Raw genomic sequence first — 21,994 nt, forward strand, 5'->3', positions numbered from 1 at the left:
AGCAAGCGTGAGTTGAGAGGAAATAATGTGCATAAAGGTTTCATGATGGCAAGCGTTCTTGTGTGTCTCAGTTGCAAAAAAGCCACTAGGATGTGTGAGTTAGGTACCGAACCCACATGGTTGCCAGGGCCAGGATCACTGCCAGGTGAAGTCCCACCAAGTGTGTGTTGCATGCAGAACTGTACTATATCCACAGGGGTGTTGAATACATAGTGCCGACTATTCAGCTCTACTTGGAGATGAACCGGTTAAAGTATCCAATATTTAAGGCCATGTTTTTGGGGTGATTGTTTGACATCTGTAAATTTACAATGGGCCTCTTGAACCATTAGCACATAATCTAGAAAGAGGGACACGGTCGCATTTTGATACTGCAGTCGGCCTTTTTCATTGGGCAAGGCTCAGAGCTGTATCACAATCTCTGAAATTTAGAAGCCTTGCAATAATCTGTTGTGGCGATGCCCCTCGGACCGGCTATGGGCCAAGCGATCGGTGTTCCCTTTCACCCACAAAGGTATGGGTGAAGGATTGCGTGTCAAAAAGGTCTGCCAGAAGATATTCCACACAGACTTCCACACGCCCAGTTTTGGTGGATTCTGCTATTCTGGCAATACTGATGTTGCTTTGGTGGGACTGTAGGAAACTAGCTTCCTTCCAGCTTGGTTACCACCACTTTTGGCCTTTTGACAATGTGTTTGACTGTGTCTACTGTGATCCTGTATCAGGACCCCAGTAGTTATGCTCTCTCCCTTAAATTATTGTTTTTCCTTACTGTTAAACCAGTATTTCACCCAATATTGGAATACTGGTGCCCCCTTTTAAGTCACTAGTATATGGTACCTAGGTACCCAGGGCATTGGGGTTCCAGGGAATCCCTATGGGCTGTAGCAAATCTTTTGCCACCCATAGGGAGCCCATGCAAAGGCTTCTACAAGACTGCCATTGCAGCCTGTGTGAAAAGGTGCATGCACCCTTTCACTGCCATTTACACTACACCAGATCACTTATAAGTCACCCCTATAGCAGGCCCTCCAGCCCTGAGGGCAGGGTGCAGGGAGCATCCTTGCACAAGCAGAGGTGCCCCACAACCTCCAGGACCATTTTCCCAGACTTCTAGAGTGCGGGGACGCCATTTTACGCGTGTATTGGACATAGCCTGTGTCCAGCTACATAATGGTAACTCCAAACATAGGCATGTATGGTATCAAACATGTTGAAATAATATCCCAAGGCTTTTGCAAGCATTGGTTGTATGATTACGTGCACTCTGGGGGCTTCTTAGAGGACCACCTGTATTGCCATTTGAGCCTTCTGAGGTTTTCCAGGCAGCTCCAGCTGCTACCACCTCTCAGACAGGTTCCTTCCCTCCTGTTGCTTGAGAAGCTCAAGCCCAGAAAGGCAGAACAAAGAATTTCCTTTGGGAGAGGGGTGTTACACCCTCTCCCTTTGGAAATAGGTGATACAGGCTTGGGAGGGGTAGCCTCTCCAAGCCACTGGAAATGCTTTGAAGGGCACATTTGGTGCCGTCCTTTCATAGTCCAGTCCACATCAGTTCAGGGACCCCCAGTCTCTGCTCTGGCGCGAAACTGGACAAAGGAAAGGGGAATGACCAGTCCCCTGTCCATCACCACCCCAAGGGGTTGGTGCTCAGACCTCCTCGAGAGGGGCCCTGGGTTTTGCCATCTTGGCCTCCAAGTTGGCAGGGAACTCTGGGAGCATCTGACTGGCCAGTGCAAGCAGGTGATGTCAGAGCCCTCCCCTGATAGGTGCTTACCTGTTTAGGTGACCAATCCCCCTTTCAGGGCTATTTAGGGTCTCTCCTTTGGGTGGTTCGTCAGATTCGGATTGTAAGGCGCCAGCAGGAATCCTCTTCATCCTTTACTTCACCTTCTCACTGAAGAAACTGCATCTAGACCCTCCAGGAACTTTGCAAACTTCAACAAAGAAGTGAAAATGACTTCTGCGACATTGTATCTTCAACTCCTGCCAGCAACTGCAACTCTCTCCTGGTCATGCATCCTCAGAGGACAGCCTGTCTTCAGCCTGCACCAGAAGAACAAAGGAATCTCCTTTGGAGTGAAGGAGTCACTCCCCTGCTTCAGCAGGCACCTCTCTGCATCGACGACCAGCTACATGGGTCCCATCTCCTGATGACTTGTGTGGATCCTGCATCAGGGGTGGTGGACGAAGTGGTCTTGATGGTACTGACGTCCTACTGTCCAACTTTGGTGGAGGTAAGGGCTTGCCTCCCCGCGCAAGACATTACCCCTTGCACCGCTTGTTTTGCAGTTGCCAAGGCTTGTTGGCACCCTTCCAAGAAGTTCTTTGTGGACTGTGCAGCTCCGGCCCCCAGCATTCTATCCTGCGACGCACAGCTTCCTTAGTGGTTCTCAGGTGGCATGGGATCCTTTGTTGTAGTGCTGCATGGGCCTCCTTTTGCACCTTCTTTGTCCCCGTGCTGTGGGACTCCTGTGTGCGCTGCCTGGTCTTCTGTGGGCTCTCTGAGTTGCTGGGAGCCCCCTCTGGTTCCCCCTGCTGGGTAGAGTCCACCTGGTCATTCCGGGTCCCGGGCAGTGCCTTTTTCCGCTTACCGTGAACTTTGCGTGTGACAAGGCTTGTTGGCGGAATCCAGCTACGCAAACCAGACTGCAGTCTTCCATCCGGCGTGGGACATCATCTGCACCAACCAGGACATCCGTCTTTTTGGGTGCAGTACTGACTGTTGTTACCCACCGGTGGTTCTTCTTTTGCACCTTCATCCGGATTAGCAGGGGCTTCTGTTCTCCCTAGACTCTTCTGTTCTTCTTGGGCTTGGTTATTGTGATTAACTCCTGCTTTCCTGGGCTCTGGGGTAGGTTCTATTACTTACCTTTGGGGTTTTATAATACTCCCAGTACCCCTCTACACACTACATTTGCCTAGGTGGGAAACCAACATTCACATTCCACTTTCTTAGTATATGGTTTGTGTTCCACCTAGGCCCATTTCTAATTATTGTGATTTTGTGATTTTCACTATTTGCACTGTTTTCTAACTGTTTTTACACCTGTTTCTGCATACTAGTGTATATAATTTGTGTAGTACTCACCTCCTAAGTGAGTATAGTCTCTCTTGTATTTTTAGCATTTGTGTCACCAAAATAAAGGACCTTTACTTTTGTAACACTGAGTATTTTCTTTCATGTGTATGAGTACTGTGTGACTACAGTGGTATTGCATGAGCTTTGCATGTCTCCTAGATAAGCCTTGACTGTCTGGCTTCTAGACACAGCCTACATTTCACTAATAAGGTGTAACTGAACCTTGTATAAGGTGTAAGTACCGTAGGTACCCACTACAAACCAGGCCAGTCTCCTACAGGGACCACGCCTCTAAATCTTCATTCTTGGTCTTTGTGGTTTTCTGGATGCACTTGACGCGTACATGCTCCTGCATCATTTCAACATTATCACGCTCAATCTCCGAGACTCTGCGCTCTGTCCCCTTAAGCCTGGTGCCATGTCAGTCAACACGCTCAGTCATGGCGTCCAGACGGTGTGTTAAAGTATCAAATCTAGAGGCAATTTCCTTGAAACCAGCACGTAACTCAGTCATAATAGCGGCAGTGCTATCAAGGGGGCGGGGTCTGTAACTGTGTGGTCAGAGATGTCCCTTGCGCTGAGGGGCATATGCTGGTGCCGCGGGGTTCTGGCAGTATCAAAGAGTTGTTTCTGCATAGAATCTCCACGTCCCATTGTGTCAGTGAGTGCCGCTGATACACCACTTACCAAAATGAAGGGGCAATGTAGCCAAAAATGCTATTGTGCTCCCTATTTAGAGACTGATGGAGTTGGCAGCTCTTTTAGGAGCACAGACAGCTCAATATACAGTTGTGGTAGGTGTGCAATCAGTCCAACAGGGTGGGGATCATTTGCGGCAGCAGTAATATCCCGAGTTCAGGCTCTGTTTAGTTACGCTTTATGTAGTGGACTGATCAAGTCAGGTACGGCGCTGCAGCTGCAAGGAGGGCCCCCACTGATGTAGCGGAGATGTAGCACATGTGTAAGTCAGCAGTCTGGGATCATGCGGTAGCGATGAAGGCTGCTAGTAGGCCGCCATTTGACAACAAAAAAGGGGGGGATGCCATTCTCAAGGTGGTAGTTTCAGTCTCACCCTGCCTCCCTTGGTTGTATGAGTGGAACGAAAGTAACATAGCACCCTCTCATCCACATAGGAAGGAGAGTCTGAGAGGCAGTGAACTGTAACTTCAGAAAGGCAGATCGGGCAGCCCAGGGCTCCAGCACAACCAATTCCCCAGTTAAGTATGGGTGGAAATCGCAAGTGGTGTCTGCAATGATGGGTGCACAGCTCCCAGCCTCTGTAATTAGGATTGTGATGGCCCCCCCCTCCTTACAGCTGAGTGGCGCTGGGGGAAGTGTGCATGGGAGGTCCCGGTAGGGCAGCAGGCTGAGATGTGCTGTCTCAAGTGGCGGCAATGGCATCTATTGGGTCGTCACATCGGTCGGCAATCTCCACCTTCATCTCCAGGCCAGAGGTGAGTCTAGTGGAGCCGCCCTAGTCAGGAAGAAACTCCCACATGGTACAGCCCCTGAGGCGTCCCAGGGACTAGACCGCAACCCCGGGAGCATGTGACTCAGCAGTCAAGCCACGCTCAATGAATTGAACACATGAGTTCCTTACCGTCAAGCAATTGTATGATGTAGTCGGCGGTTACTACTGCAGCCCCACCTTCAGACTTACGCATGGGCCTCCCAAGGGCCATGTCAGGCCGCAGTGGACATACCTCTCAGCCAGGATCGATGCAAAGACTGCATCGGGCTGGCAGCACAAAATATTGCCTTCAGTGCAGATAAACCATAGCAAATAAAAGTACAGAGCGCTTGTTATGGTCAGTAGGTGCGTAACGAGGCAGATTTTTTGGGCAATGCTCGTGGAGCTTCAATGCTGTGTGGGTATGTTGGTCACCGGCTTGGCTACGCCCCCTGCAAACTTAAAATTAATAAAAAATAATTGTTACATTAAAAAAAATAAACAACGTTTGAAAATATATAATTAGAGACCATACAGTCAAAACTGTCAATGCAATAAATACACAAATTACCAAAACACTGTAATTTAAAACCAATATATCTGTTAAAAATAATTACATTATTTTAACAATAAGGATAACAAAAGTTAGTTTTAATCATAAAAGAACCGAAAGCATCACTTCAAATTATATACAAAAACACACTAATTAGATATTTTTTAAAGATATAACAGTATTAAAAAATGTGTTTTAAAAACATTTTTTTAAAAACATTCAATTTTACATAATGAAAAAAACTAAAATAAGAGACATAATTTCATAAGAATCATTTATGATGTTTTCGAATTAACACAATTGTAAACATAACAAACTTAACTAAATGTAAAAAATTTAATTACTTCCCACCCTAATCAACTACAAACTTGATACCCCACCCCTAAAATTATTATACAAAAAACAAGTATTAAAAAAAAGACAATATATTAAAACAAAGAAATACATGAAATACACTAAATAAACAATATAAGTTACAATGATATAAAACAAAATAATATTTTTAACAAAGATATAAAAAATATTTTTCAAAAACCGTGATATTCTGATCTACAATATTTGTGACATCACAATATTTAAGACACAATTCTTGTGTCTCAGGATATTCTTTCCATGATATTTTGTCACAATCCTCTCACCCCAGTTCTTTTGTACTCTCGCTGTTGATATATCCTACAATATTCTCCCTTTATTTTATGCCTCTATGTTTGTACAGAATGGTACACGTGTGTTTGTTGCATTATATTATTATTGCATTTGATTAGGAACCAAACCCTTTCTCATTCATTTTAATTTTGGGCTTGTTTTGAATTACAGTGGTTACCCAATGACTTCAGGTCAATTGGTTACTGGACTTCGTCAATTGGTCTTTTAAATTGTCATTTACATTTTGCTTCCACCCACAGCAGCGTACGGCATGGGGTAGCGAGTCTTCTCAGTTCACTTATTGCCTCCCTTGAATTTGAGTGACTACAGAGAACCTGCTCACATTGTTCACATCTACTTAAAGTACTTCCTTTCTTTTCTGTCATGTAGCTGATTCATAGTGCTCATTTTAGTTTAGTTTTTAATATTCAGTTTTAAAACAGCTAATTATTTTTGCCTACTCTCATTTAAAAAAAATTGTTATAAAGGGCTTAATTTAGAACTCTGCGGACATGTTACTCGGTCACATCTGATGGATATCCTGTCTTCCGAAATCTGAATCCCATTCCATATAATGGGATTTAGATTTTGGCAGACGGGATATCAGTCACCATGACAGAGTAACCCGTCACCAAGTTCTAAATCAGGTCCAAAGTGTTTAAGTGCCATTGTAGCAGTATAGCTGTCTGCGATTTCAGTATTTAATTACAAAATCTTATCTTCGTGTTTGTGAATTTATGCCTGCCCACTTCTTTTGTGCAGCCCAGCTGTAGACATTTTCACACAATTTATATTCTGCACAAGTGAAATTTCCTTTTACACTGTCACACATTCTTAATCAGTGTTCTTGAATTTATGGTATTATTCTTTTCACATTAGGAATGTTTCTCTAGATCCCGGTTGGCCACTGGCTTCACATATATGTATTTTTTGTAGAGTTCCGAAGAGCTGCAGCTCTCTGTCACCCACATCAAGCAGATTATCAGCATTCTGCGAGACTTCATCCGCTCTCCCGAGCACAGAGTTATGGCCTCAACCATCTCCAAGCTCAAGGTGGATTTGGACTTTGACAGCACTTCTATCAATCAGATTCAGCTGGTGCTCTTCGGATTTCAGGATGCAGTAAGTACTCATAGGAAATTTACCTCTGATCAGTATGCATTTTAATGTGTGAAGAAAGATGTTCTCACACTGAAGTAAGAGATGCACAGTGGTCCCATGTGATATTGGTGCAGGTCACTGAAATGGAAGTGTATGTGTATCTTTCTTATTAGAAAAAATATAGCCAAATTATGAACACACAGTGGTTCAAAAAAGAAAGGTAATATGTTTCAGTAGAAAGAAATAATCTTAATATGCTCACAGAATTGCTCAGTAGAAAGAAAATGAAAATATTGTTGCCCTGTTGCATCTCAAAATGACATGCTCTTTTGTGTCTTCTTCAAGCAACAATAAGATTGTCCTTTTTCTTATAAATTATGCATGACATATGTGCCTAGAAAGAGTGCACCAAATGTCCTATTGGAAGACATGTAGTGCCAAGGTGAGACAACAGTTTTAGACCTGATAGCCACAGGGTGGTCAGCCTCTGGTCTTTTTGCCTGTTTGCCTCACATTTGGGCTGTATTATTTTGTTGGCCTTAGGCTCTGAACCCTTTACCATTGCTAACCAGTGCTAAAGTGTATGTGCTTCTCCCCTAAACAAGGTAACATTGGTGTATCCACAATTGGCACATGTAATTTACTTGTGAGTCCCTTGTAAAGTGGTATACCATATAACCAGGGCCTGTAAATTTAATGCTATTAGTGGGCCTGCAGCACTGATTGTGCCACCCACTTAAGTAGCCCTGTAAACATGTCTCAGGCCTGCCACTGCAGAGCCTGTGTGTGCCGTTTAACTGCCACGTCGACTTGCCAAATAAAACCTCTTGCCAATCCTTAAATTTCCCTTTCATTACATGAAAGTCACCTCTAAGGCAGGCTTTAGGTAGACCATAGGGCAGGGTGCCATGTAAGTAAAAGGCAGGACATGTACTTGTAAGTTTTACACGTCCTGGTAGTGAAAAACTCCCAAAGACATTTTCCACGACTGTGAGGCCTATTACTCTCTTATGAATTCCTTAATATACTTTTACACTGTAATTCCTGATCAGAAAGGAGTAGTTACATAACGTTTCATATCATTGGAACATTAATGATAAATCCTCTTTACTGGTAAAGTCTGATTTAACATTACTATTTTAGAAATGCTACTTTTAGAAAGTGGGCATTTCTCTGTGCTTACTGCTCTTTGTGCCTTGTAGCCTGTCTCTAATACACGTTTTGGGTAGGTGACAGCTACACGTTGGGGCATATTTATACTCCGTTTGCGCCGGAATTGCGTCGTTTTTTTTTACGCAATTTCGCCGCAAAACTAACTCCATATTTATACTTTGGCGTTAGACGCGTCTAGCGCCAAAGTCCATGGAGTTAGCGTCATTTTTTAGCGTAGACACCTACTTTGCGTTAATGATATGCAAGGTAGGCGTTCCCGTCTAAAAAATCGACTCCGAGGCATGTGCGTCGGATTTATACTCCCGGGCAAAAATCACGCCCGGGAGTGGGCGGGTCAAAAAAAATGACGTACGGCTGCTTTTACGCCGTTTTTTAGAGCCTGCAAAAGGCAGGCGTTAAGGGACCTGTGGGCTCTGAAGGAGCCCAGAGGTGCCCTCCCATGCCCCCAGGGACCCCCCCTGTCACCCTTGCCCACCCCAGGAGGACACCCAAGGCTGGAGGTACCCATCACAGGGACATTAAGGTAAGTTCAGGTAAGTGTTTTAAAAAAAAAAAAATTTTGGCATAGGGGGGCCTGATTTGTGCCCCCCTACATGCCACTATGCCCAATGACCATGCCCAGGGGACAGAAGTCCCCTGGGCATGGCCATTGGGCAAGGGGGCATGACTCCTGTCTTTGCTAAGACAGGAGTCATTTCTATGGGGGTTGGGAGTGGAAAAAAAATGGCGCAAATCGGGTTGAGGCGAAAAAATTGCCTCAACCTGACTTGCCCCATTTCTTGACGCCCAAGCCCCATTTCCCCCTACGCCAGCGCTGCCTGGTGTACGTCGTTTTTTTTAACGCACACCAGACGGCGCCGGCGGCTAACGCCGGCTAACGTCATTCAATAAATACGGCGCCCGCATGGTGCTTCAGAATGGCGTTAGCCGGCGCAACTTTTTTTGACGCAAAACTGCGTTAGCGCAGTTTTGCGTCAAAAAGTATAAATATGGGCCTTTGTGCATTCCCTCTAGACAGCCACAAATACAGGAAGGGTGGGTGTGACAAAGGACTCACCTGCATTCTGATGGGCCTTCCTAGACTGGGAGGGTGGAGGGGAGCTTACTCTTACACTTCAATAGTGGAGTGCCAATCCCCACACAAAGGGCTGATTACCCCCTACTGCTGGTCTGGAGCCAGGGCTAGGAAGAAAGGATTTTTATGCACTTCAAAGACTCTTCTTTGAAGTCACCCCCCACTTCAAAGGCACCTATGGGTATAAGTACTTGATCTCTGGCGCTACCAAATCAGTACACTACTGGACTTGGGAAGAACTCTGCTGGAGTAAAGACTGCTGTGCTGTAAGAATTGCCCCTCTGCCTGGACTGGCTGTTCTGAGGAACTGCTTCTCTGCTTTGCTTTGCTGTCCTACTGCCTTCTGATCTCTGCGCTGCTGAGGATAAGGACTCGACCCATCTCACTTGAACCCAGGGTGACTCCAAGGGCTTGCTGGCTTGCCCCCTGTCCTCCTGCAGTCTCAGGGACATCAGAGACTGCCTGCCAGCTCTCCTGGTGCTCCACGCCGGGACCCAACTGCATGGAAAATATTGGTGCATCACCTTTGTATTTGCCCCTCAACATCAATGCTTGCTCCAGCCAAGGCCCCCTTGCAGCAGACCTTGCGTGGGTTCTGAAGCTGGCCTACCCTCCATTGAAACTGGCCTGATCTTTGGATTTGCACTGGTCCCTTGCAACCTCTAGTAACCTTTTGACTGCTAGTGACTTCCAAGCAATATTTTTAATTTTTAAAAATTCATATCTTGTCTTCTATTGATTGGATGTTTGTTGTTCTGGTCTTGTTTTACTCAGATAAATATTCTCTATTTTTTAACCTGTGTGAAGTCCTTTTTATGATGTTTTCATTGTGTTACTGTGTGTGTGTGTGTGTTGCACAAATATTTACACATTGCCTCTTTAGATCAGCCTGCCTGCTCTGTACCAAGCTACCAGAGGGTGAGCACAGGGTATCTCTGGGAGTGTATTGAGCTTACCCTGACTAGAAGTGGTGGTTCCTGCTTGTACTGGGTGCATACTCTGACAACCAGAAACCCGAGTTCTAACAAGGATGCATAGCAACTTTTAATCTATATTTTAGGCAGATAGCTTAATGGTGTCCATTTGAAACAAAAGAGGTCTTTGGAGGGTTAACAATACAAGAGTGTTTACTGTTTTGAGCATGTTAGGTTGATATAGGTTATTACCATCCCCGGGGCTGAGTGCAAGCCCATAATATGCTTGCACTTAACGAAGGAGGGGTATCACCTGAATTCTATGGGAACTGAATTTTAAGGGAACTATTATACCTAAAATGCAGGTGTCCTTTGCCACACCCTTCAATTAAGTTTTCCCATATGCCTGCTCTATGCATCGTCTGCACCATAGCCACAAACACTGTCACTTTCTTGCTGTTAATAAATAAAGTCAATATTTAAGACTTTCAGCACCTTATTGTCCATGATAAGTAATCTTTCTTAGTAACTTTTGGTATGAAGCTTATACAGCAGAACAACAAACCAAATCCTGTAGAAATTTACATGATCAGCATTGAATCTGAGGACAAATTGTTTAGTTAGAGCTGAAATCATCCATTAAAGGTGATAGCTAGGATTCTATCCAGAAGGTGATTGTGAGAGAGTTCCAGAGGCAAAAGTATAATATTGTGAATTTTCCCCTTGTCTAGTGTAATGCATACAAAGGAGGCTCAAGCCGGATGAGTGAAAGGACATCCTGCAGACATTGGATTTTGCTGCCAACACAGTTTCAATGCTTGTTTTTACTTTTATTTATTCTGTTACTGTGTTTTCCATATGACAATCCTTGTATTTTTTTCTCTGTAAAAATACATTTAAAGAAATTTACTGTGCGTTCAGTTTGTATTGCATTGAGCTAGAAGGACTTCACAAGGTGCCTGAAATAATATTTAGACAATAGGTTGAAGATTGAATTAATTGTGTTTTTTTTAACCCGTAGGTAAACAAAGTCCTAAGGAATCACTTAATCAGACCTCATTGGATGTTTGCCATGGATAACATAATCCGTCGAGCGGTCCAGGCTGCTGTCACTATTCTAATCCCTGGTAAGAGAGAAAGTAATCTGCTCATGCAAAAATCATCCAGAAAAAATAAAAATAGAAATTCACATAGAAATATCAAAAACAAATGTTTTAGCTCATGTAGCTTCTCCTCTGTTTGTATGCTTGTTTTTAATTTTTTACATAGTGTCAGTGCCTAAAGCCAGAGGCGGCTCCTCCGAGTGTCGCCCCCCCCCCGCAAGCAGCTGCTGCTGCTGTCCTTTAACAAAAAAGCAATACTAAACTGTGTTTATTATCATTTCATTGTTAAAGGGGTGGGGCAGGGGGAGTGCACTTTGCACTCCCCTCCCTGCAGATATGTTTGGCTGCCCATCTCAGGCCAGCCAAACTCACATGCGCACTGTGTTGTCGGGCTGGAGTGAGCAGACACAGACTCACAGTTTGCCTGGGAGTGCCCTGGTTGGGCACTCAGGCCAATCCTAACGCTGCTTTCATGCAGCATTAGGATTGGCAGCAGGGCAGGCTGGGAGTCTGTGTCTACAGACAAAGTCTGTGCCTACAGGAAAGAGGAGAGGCGCAGTGGCAGAGCAGGTAAGTTTTTATATTTATTTTTTGTAAAATGCAATGTTTTTGTTCCCCCACCACTCGCCGCCCTGCCACTTTATCAAGCAGTGAGCCGCAACTGTCTAAACAGCCACTAGCCGATGGGAAAGTTTACAGACAAAGATAGCAAAGGATAAATACCGACAGAATATGTAGCATTGCATAACTTCACTACAGAGGTGTAACGAAACTGCAAAGTACCTGTAGGGGACCCCCTACCCCGGACCCAGTCAGGGGCCTGTGCCCATGCACTGTGTACTACTACGCTGTGGGGGGTCCCTGAGACTCAGGCCCCCGCACTGTGGGGGCTGCAGGGGCCTTTATTATGCAACTGCTTAACAACTGAACACAAGTTTATGAAAAAACTTACACAGAGGGCATGTGGTTTAAAGCCAAAGGCCAATTAAACTGTGAAAAAGTACAAGTTAATCATTAGATGTTACTTCAAACAAGAATTAACCTTGCTCAGTGTTGAAACGTAACATATTGATTTATGGACGTAGTTCCGCAAATTACATTGGAGGATTTTGATGGGATGCCCCCAAATCCTACGTTTCTTGTTCTGTTATACTAGACTTTTTTAACTATTTGATCTAAGACATTTAGGGCCTTATTTAAATCTTGTCGGTCACACTGCGAAGCCGTGTCGGCCTCAGACCCGAGAAGACCGTCAAGCCGACAGACTTCTGCCCGCCGTACTTAGATGTAATCAATAGCAAGTCAAGCAGCACTCAGGGCCAACCACAGGTACCGCAATACACTCCCACAGAAAATAACCATATATATATATATATCGTCAAATGGGAACAGAGAAAAAAGGGGGTCCCAAAATGTGTTTTCCCAATGCAAGATTCCATAGGGATTTTAGACACGACCACCACCAGAATCATTCAACGCAATTGCACCAAATGTGGCAGAAAGAGATCTTTTTGTAATTTGGTGTAAATCTGCTCAGTAGTTCTGGGGTTAATAAAGAAAAAACATTTATGTATGTCTAGAGACATGGATCCATGCGCCATCAGTAGTGCCGTGACTGGCTGGCTGCAACCTGAGATAAAAGTTCAGTGGAAGGGGGGGTGAGGGGAAAAAAGTAGAAATAAGATGAGGGGATAGATGCATCCTGACCTATGGGACTGTTGGGGGGGGTCTGTTAGGGACCCCTCATGGGGAAGAAATTGCAGAATTTTTTTTTTGCATGCAGGAGCTGTGGAAACTAGGTCTTAAGTATATCTATCACTAAGTATAGATAGAGAGAGAGAGAGAGAGAGACAGAGAGAGAGTGTGTGAAAGAAGTTATTTTAAAATTTAACATGATGAGGGAGTGTGTTGTAACTTTTTATTTTATTAGTTCTAGGTTAATATTAATTATATTATATTAATGTACATGTATATTTTACAATAAAATATTTTGATTTAATTTGTTTTTAAAAAAAAGCTTTAATAATCTGACCTAGATTTTCCTAATGGTAGGTCTATGCCCCAGTTACAGAGATGTCAACATATAGACAGAAAGTTAGTACTAGCAACTTTACGGTTGTAAAATGGGTTGTAAGAGGCTTCACACCCTCATTAAAGGGCATGAGACGTCTTAAGTCTACACCTAGTTGTGAATTTCCACTCTAAATATTGAGTAGCAAAATGCTGTGATGTACACCAAGTTGTATGAGTAGATGCACATGTGAGTACGTGTAAATTTAGCTTTCTGAATTGGCCCCGGGGTATCGTTGGCATGTGGTTGGCACTGTAGGATACAATCTTGGCTCACTTGGGTGAGTGAGTATATATTTTTTGTTAGAAAATATAGAAAAGAGGGGATAGCCAACCACCCATGCATTATAGTAACCCTGAGCAGGGAGGAATGTTTCCAGCTGTGAAGGTCTCAGGGCTTTACCATAGGGTTTAATTTACATAATTACATGATTAGTAGACCTGTGCCCTCTCCCTTAGTACTGAACTTGTCATGAGCCATTTTCCAGAAATGCGCCTGTACCTTCTCTTCTAAATAAGATCAACTGAGATGTTATTTCTTCTGTTCATGTATTTCATTGAATCAAGTAGTTAATGAGTGGTAAGATGCAAAGGGTGTTTCTTATCATTCTCAATATATTGGATGCTAATTTCAGTCCTGCAGGTTACTCATCCAGAGTGGTTTACTATCCACTCTCTTAATTTTTTTATAGAACTTCGAACTCATTTAGAGCCAGTGTCAGAGTGTGAAGGGGTGGAGAAGGATGTGGAGGATGAGGATGACTACCGGCCTGTGGAACAAAATGGAAATGAAGAACCTGTGGTTACTTCCGGAGTGAGCACTCTTAGTTCTGTTGCTTCGCAAGAGACTCAGCACCAGCAACTAAGCCTTCAGTTAAGCAAGCTGAAGCAGGAGACAAGCAGGTAATTTTTCTTATGCTTGGGTTTTTGGGCATGTTATAGCATAGGTGGTTCAAATTAATTTTCAAGACCAATGAGGATATAAAACAACTCACAAGACCTTGTACAAAGCAGTAGGGATCATTTTGGGAACTAGTAATCCTTTCTTGTACTTTCCAGTGGTGTTTTTTCAATGTTCTCACTGTGCACCATTTGCAAGAGAGCGAGCAAAATGAGAGTGACTGTTTAAACATTTATAATGATGTGTGTGAAAGTGATACAAGTAGAATGTGAAACATGGACATGGAATGAAGGAGAATGAGGAAAGTAGAAGGAGAAAGAGTGAGAGAAAAGGAAAGAGAAAGAGAGAAACAGGAAAGGCAATGGAAGCAAGAAACTATGTGATAGAGGATTTTGTAGCAATAGCATTGGCAGAAGATGTCAGTGTCTCTAATAGATATGGGTTACCATTCTTATGCTGCAACAATCATTAATTAATGACCAATGTATCATCATTCCCCTTGTATTTTCTGAGACGTTATATAGCATAAATTCATTTGATATCTGTATGACAATGTGACCATGCCCTCTCTCTATCAGCCTTGCTACATCAAAATCAGTCACTCAAAAATTGTGTACGTCATTCACCAAACTCTGAAAGTGGGCCATAGTAACAAGAAGTATTGTTTTAGGCACTATTTTCTTGCTATACATTATAGACGTTATTGTGTTTCCCTCTACACATAATTTCAAATCCAGAAGGTCTTTAGTAAGATCACTCTACTGGTAAAAGAAAGATTCAACCTCTTATTCTCTAGTGACGCTAAATAATAATTAAGGGATTTTACATCTGAATCACAGGTAATGAAAAAGACATCATAGGCTGGGACGGTGTTGGGAAAACTTGTGCATCAGTGTGAAGAGACATCATTCAGGCCCATATTTATACTTTTTTAGCGCCGGGTTTGCGTAATTTTTTGACGCGAAAGCGGCGCAAACTTACAAAATATCATTGTATTTTGTACGTTTGCGCCACTTTTACGTCAAACTATGACGCAAATGCAGCGCAAAAAAAAGTATAAATATGGGCCTCAGTGTCCAGTTTCTAGGGTCAATGGTGAAGCATAAGGGTCTCTTGCACTGGGAAGTCATTTTGGGGAATTGTTAATTACAGATGCTGGTTCATGTGCCTCACAAGCAGGTTTTAGGCAGGTCTCAATACCAAGTGTGACCAAGGTTCACCTGCGCTCGATATTATGAGTGAGTTCCAAACATGGTCCTGCTTGAGCTGAGCTTATCAAGGGTCTACACAGTTAACTGTTACTTCAGCGGCCTCAATGTTGTGTCGTAGTTCAACTAAGCGGAGTACAGTGGTTCCTGCGCAAACCCTCCGTTTCTCCATGGCGTTGGATATTCAATGAAAAAAAAATTGTAAAAGTGACATTATAGTTAGGAATTGTACATATATATCAATTTACATTAAGAAAAAGCCTTACAAATTAACTGAAAAAAAGGTTAATGTGATGCTATAGTTAGGTGTGGTAATGAGATCAGATTTTGCTTAAAAAAACAATCTCACAAATTCACTGAAAACAACCAAAGGTTAAAGTGACTATAGTTAGATGAGTATTTCAGTAACAACTTAACTTTCTGAACTCAAAAAACACAGAAATTCACTAATTATAGTTGTTAGAGCCAACTAGAACTAGCATCATACACTGCTTATGACCTCATATATTACATCACTCATGACATGTTCTATGACTTCTTTTAGGACATCACTGATGACATTTCAAATTACATAATTGATTACATAAATATAACTCGTGGCTTCCTCATGCACTGCTTATACTCTTTCATATTACATTACTTATAGCATGTTAAGTTATAGCATTTATAACAAGAATCATGACATTTGAAATGGCAACATTTATGAGAGCACTGTGCAAGGTACTGGCCCGAGGTATAGTTAATGCAGTGTGACTAGCGAGTTGAGGGCGGGCCGCAAAGTATAACTTTAAGTTATAAGTGCAAAGTTATAGCCATAACTTTTGAAATTCTAAGGTTTATATAGTTTAAGTTGTTTTTTCTATAAAAATGATCAATGAAGTTTTCCTATATATAACTAATCTTAAACCTTACTTTTTTCATTTGATTTGTAAACTTTTTAGCCATATAATGTTCTTTATTATGGCATTATATTTCTTTTATTTGGGAAACTGAGGTACCTTAAAGATAGGTCAAAGTTAATTATGAATGTTAGGATTGTCTCCATAATCATTTTGTTTTCACTTATGGTTCCTTAAAGGTACTGTGGTACCTCCCTATATTTTAAAAAATATATCTACACCAACTAAGTATATTTTATGTAAAACATGGATTTAGGGTTGTATCGCTAGTTATGTTTTTTAAGCATATATGTTTTAATATCAAAACTAAAGATTGAGTGCGTGAACTATATGGGTAGTAGTATCAAGAAACTACCACAGTACGTTCAATTTTGTTAAAAAGCCTTTCTTTGGCTCAGAACTCTGTCAATTGTAGAAAACAGAAAATGTATACCATTCATCTGCATTTCAGTTGAGATCAGCAAAGTTGAAGGTTGCGTCCACTCCAAAACTGAAACTCTTCTGTTCAGAAGCAACCTTGTAGGCTTAGTAAAACTGTAGTGGCTCAACAAGAAGGTACTGTCCTGCTGCAAGAGGAAGAAGAGGTCAAACAGAGAATGCAAGAGGAGGAACAAGAGGTGAAACAGAGGAAGAAACTAAAGGATCCATTGTCTGATCATTTTTTACATTGCCACCTGGAGAAAAAGAAATCATGCCAAAATTGTTCCATGAAACGTATGTAATAAAGTTTTTTCCATGGAAACATCAAGCAATACTTCTGATACCGTGGGATTGAGGAAACACTTGCAGGCAATTTATTCCACCTGGTCGGTGCTTGCGGTAATGAAGCGTCAGAAGGAGATAGAAGAAGACAAAGCAAGAACATCGGAGGTGGCCATTTCTTCAGCTACAGCAACACCTTCAACTTTGTCTGTGTCATCAGGACCTCCAACACCAGCCGGTAGTAGCACCTGCTACTTCCTCTGCTCCATCTGCCCTTCCACCAGCACCTGGTGCATCTGTCCCTCCACCAGTACCTGCTCCTGGTACCACGGTGCCAATCAATTTTTTTGATGCAGAACCATCAAATTGTAGAGCAGTATGTCAGTTCAGCAACATACGGTCTTCTCTGCTGTTGTTTCCTGAGAGAGGGATATGACCATCCATTGAGAGCTTGTTATGGCTTACCGGTGTCCTCCGCAACAGCCTTAGTTTGTTTTTGCCTTTGTTGTCCTCCTCTTTGTTGTTGAAACTATTGTTCTGGCTGGTTATGTTGAACATGTAAAAAATAAAAAAAACTTTCAGAAAAATGAAAAAAAAAGCTCCCACCCATATTAATCATATTTTTCCAGGTATCAGAAACACAATATAGAGATACATGGTAAGAGTAAGGTGAGTTAAACATGTGCCTTATGTTTGCTTCATAGGTGATGGTAAGTTAATAATAGACTACTACAGTGATATCTGATTGTATTTATAGTGGAGTAGAGTGTCATAGAGTGGAGTTGCATAGAGTAGTTGTGGTTAGCTCAAGTAATTATACCTCGTGCCCTACGGTAACTATAACTCCCGCCCCGCCATGTACAGTTTTCTCCTAAATAATTTTACGGCAAATGTTACATTGATATTATCAATGATGTTATCAAAGATGTCATGAGTGATGTAATATGTGGGGTAATTAGCAGTGCATGGCTATTGCGTGAGTTAGAGTTACCTGAGGGCACAAGTTAGAGTTACTTGAGCTGACTATAACTGCTGAATTTCTATGGTTTTGTGCAAGTAAGTTCAGATCCTAACTATAACATCCCTGTAATCTTTGGTTTTTGAGTGAATTTCTATGGTTTTAAAAATTATTTTTCCTAACTATAGCGTCCCTTTAACCTTTGTTTTTTTTTCAGTGAAGTTCTATGTTTTTTTAAACGTAAAGTATTTTAATTACTATGGGGGTGATTCTTACCTACCCCCGCCAGAACACCGCACCGCGGTCGTCAGACCGCTGCGGTGATTCTGGGTTTTCCACTGGGCTGGCGGGCGACCGCCAAAAGGCCGCCCGCCAGCCCAGTGGAAAACAACCTTCCCACAAGGACGCCGGCTCTGAATGGAGCCGGCGGAGTGGGAAGGTGCGACGGGTGCAGTGGCACCCGTCGCGTATTTCAGTGTCTGCAAAGCAGACACTGAAATACAAAGTGGGGCCCTCTTACGGGGGTCCCTGCAGTGCCCATGCCATTGGCATGGGCACTGCAGGGGCCCCCAGGGGCCCCACGACACCCCATACCGCCATCCTGTTCCTGGCGGGCGAACCGAGCCATGGAGTGTCAGAATCGTCCATGGCGGCGCAGCGAGCTGCGCCGCCATGGAGGATTCATTTGGGCAGCGGAAAACTGGCGGGAGACCACTGGTTTTCCACATCTGACCGCGGCCAAACCGCCGCGGTCAGAATGCCATGCGGGGCACCGCCAGCCTGTTGGCGGTGCTCCCGCCAACCCTGGCCCCGGCGGTCCATGACCGCTGGGGTCAGAATGACCCCCTATATGTTCATCTGACCACTGCTGTGCTGCTGTGCAGCAGAGGTTGGCCGCAGGGTCTGGCCTATGTCCAGGCCTTGCAGCCAACCTGTTATAATTATCCCAACCCACGCCGTGCACGGCCCTCGGCGGTACAAGGCGGGGATTGCCAGGGCCTGTTGCTAACACTCTATAAACACCCAACCGGCATGCATAAGTCTAAGTGTGGCTGTGAGTGCATGTATGAGTACCTCAGTGGGTCTGTCTGTTGTTGCATGAGTCTCTGAGTGGATGTGTGAGTGGATGCATTACTCTTTGAGTAGGTCTGTGAGTGTATGCATGACTGAGTGGGTCTGTGAGTAGGTACATGATTGTCTGAGTGGGTCAGTGATTGGGTGCATGGTTGTCTGAGTGGGTCTGTGATTGGGTGCATGAGCGTATGAGTTCGTCTGTGAGTGCGTGAGCCTATAAGTGGGTTTGTGAGTGGGTGAGTGAGTCCCTAAGTGGGTCTGTGAGTGGGAGCGTGAGTCTCTGGGTGGTTCTGTAAATGGGTGTGTGAGTGTTTAAGTGGGTCTGGGAGTGGGTCCATGAGTCTCTGAGTGCATCTTTCAGTGAGTGCATGAGTTTCCGAGCATGTCTGTGAGTAAAAACATTAGTCTCTGAGTGCATCTGTGAGTGGGTGTGTGAGTGCCACAAAGGAACCTCACCTTCCTTTTTATCCAGCAAGAGTTTACAGTTTTGCACAAAATATCTACCCAAATGCAGTTCTTACTGCCCCCTTGGGTAAATGTCTAGTACATATTCTACACTACAGCTGCGTAATGGAGCACAAGTAAATGTCACCAGTGATCTTGTGCATATTTTGGCAATATGATTGTTCCTGGTGTGTCTTTATCCAGAAATATATGATATCATGAATCCTACTATAGTGAGGCCAACAAGACTACAAAGACGTAAATCTTTACCAAACCAGGGTCCTTCCTGTTATCTATATGATGTAAGTATTGTTTGTTTTGTGGAGATGTCCTCATATTCCTCAGATTTTAGAACGTGCCACCAAAATCGGTGGAAAACGCTCTGGTGGGTCCTTTGGTAAGCTCTCCATCATCCTGGCAAAAGGCAGGGAAAACATTTGCATACTACTAAAGTGAAAGGTGGGGCCAAGTGGGCAGAACTTGCAGGTGATCTGCACATTTCAATACTCATAGCAATTTATAGGGAGAACCACGGATTCTGCTCTCACCAGGAGAGGACAAGAAAGAACCAACTAGTCATAGTCACATACAGGTTGCGCTTCAACAGTTCAAAGATGCATTCACCTCCACAATGATTTCAGATCATTTTTCAATAAGGAGTCGCTGAGAAAACACACTTAATGAGGGAGGAAGCTGGGTTTGGCCACAGGGACCCCATCCCCCGGGGCCTGGCCATGTCTCCTGGGTGCCCTTTGGCACCCAGTGTATAGGTTCAGAGTGTGGGGGGAGCCTCAAAGCCAGTGGTCCCACCCATCTCTCTGCCTCCTGTGGGAGCCAGCATTGCTATTGCACAAGGGGAGCTGATGGAAATGCAGCTCCCTGTGTGCAAGAGCAATAGTTTCAGCTCTTTCGGACAGGGAAAGAGATGAAACCTCTGCTTCAGGGTGCGGGAGCACTTTGACAGCTCCCGTCGCTGGAACCGGAGGGCTTGTTTTTGCTTGGTGGGAGCTGTCAAAGCCCCCGCTAAGGAAAAGCAAACAGCTGTGTCCCGGGGTGGGCATCGCTGGGCTTAGGAAGAGCAGGCCCTGGGGGGTGGCAGTAGGGCCAGGTCCTATTTGCATGGGCCGCCCCGAAGAGGTGGTGGTCTCGGGGCTGAGAACAGACCAGGAGGGGGGCTGTGCAGCACCCATCCTTTTAATTTTTTTTTAAAAAAGCCCCCTTGAGGTGGTAATCCCCGGGGCACGGGAAAGGGGTCAGTGCGGCTTCCCCAAACCATATTTAACTTAGCCCCAGGGAGGTGGTGGTCCCCAGCGCTTATAGGGCCTCAGATGGGAGCCATGTGCGCCCCCCTCCTTTTTTACAAATAAATTCCTGTGGAGGTGGTGGTCCATGGGGCTTCAAGAGCCTCAGGAGGTGAGCGCCGTGTGCCCAGCTCCTTTTTTTAAACAATGCTCCCAGGACCTGTCCCACCCGGCGGATACAATTAAAACAAGTGCATGAGTCTGCGCTTGTTTTTCTTTTTTTTAATGCAAATTCACAAATCTCCCAAATTTGCAGAAATTGTTTTATAAAACAAATGCCTTTTTGCCCTGCCGGGGTCCCACTGAGCCCCCAAGACAAGGCTTGGGGTCAGGATATTTCTACCCTGCCCCCTTTTCTTTTTTTCAGTTTTTTGTGGTACTCTGCTTCAGTTGACTCATAAGATGGCTGCCAACAATTCCTGGATGAAGTGTTGGCAGCCAATCAGAGCTCTGCATTTCCCTGCACAAGCTTGTTATTTTAATCAACAACTACTGAATGGATTTACACCAATAAATAAAAAGCACAATCTGCTAAAACAAATCAAGCTTTCTACCAAACTTGGTGTAATTCTGTCCAGCGATTAGGGCTTCAGTCGTGTTAAACCCTCCTATGGGAATTAATAAGTGAAAAGCTCTTTTTTTGACCCCTCCCTTTTTGTGAACCCCGCTTGATGGATCGCCTCAAAACTTTCCATGCACAACAAGAATTACCAGCATACTTTTTTTGAAAATGTCGTGATGACCTGTCAAATGGCACCAAATATATTAGGCAAGTCAAAAACACTTTTCCTCTGGAAACATGGTCCAAACTATAACTACCAACCTAACTACCTACCTAAATTATTATTATTTTAATTTATTTTAAAATTTAACATGAATAGGCCTCCTGTTGTATTTTCATATCTTTAACATTAGTTGATATTCACATTTATATTATGTAATACAGTATCTTCATTTAATTTATTTGCAAAATACACTTTAATAATTTTCCCTATAAAATCCTAATGAAAGATCTACTCCCTGGTGGCAGAGATCGCCATAAACAGCCAGAATATGAGTGGTAATAACTTTAACATTTTAAAATGCTAATAACTTTTAAATTTTAAAATGCATTGTAAAATGGGTTATAATGTCAATACGTCAGCCATATTTTGGGAAACATTAATATATTTATATCACATTTTGGATGGCAGATTTGAGATACTATGGGTGTCAGGTGCTGGAAGGCATGTCTTTATATAAGTGTGTTGAGAGTGAAGTAGAGCTCCCAGAAACTTTGGGACATTAATTGCTATGTGGTGTACAATACTATCTAGCTAGTTTGTTTTACCATTCAAAGACGTA

The 21,994-nt window shown here is 43.5% G+C and overlaps 1 protein-coding gene across 1 annotated transcript in view; it reads left to right on the plus strand.

Moving 5' to 3' along the window:
• MAP3K15 (mitogen-activated protein kinase kinase kinase 15) overlaps nt 1-21,994 on the plus strand; it is a 1,103,876-nt gene that overhangs the window by 1,038,633 nt on the left and 43,249 nt on the right. Inside the window, exons 23-25 of the mRNA XM_069204696.1 lie at nt 6,664-6,849; nt 11,012-11,117; nt 13,856-14,066. Coding sequence (XP_069060797.1) covers nt 6,664-6,849; nt 11,012-11,117; nt 13,856-14,066 — 503 coding nt within the window. The remainder of the gene's footprint in view (nt 1-6,663; nt 6,850-11,011; nt 11,118-13,855; nt 14,067-21,994) is intronic.

Source organism: Pleurodeles waltl, chromosome 8 (assembly GCF_031143425.1).
Source record: "Pleurodeles waltl isolate 20211129_DDA chromosome 8, aPleWal1.hap1.20221129, whole genome shotgun sequence".
NCBI lineage: Eukaryota > Metazoa > Chordata > Amphibia > Caudata > Salamandridae > Pleurodeles > Pleurodeles waltl.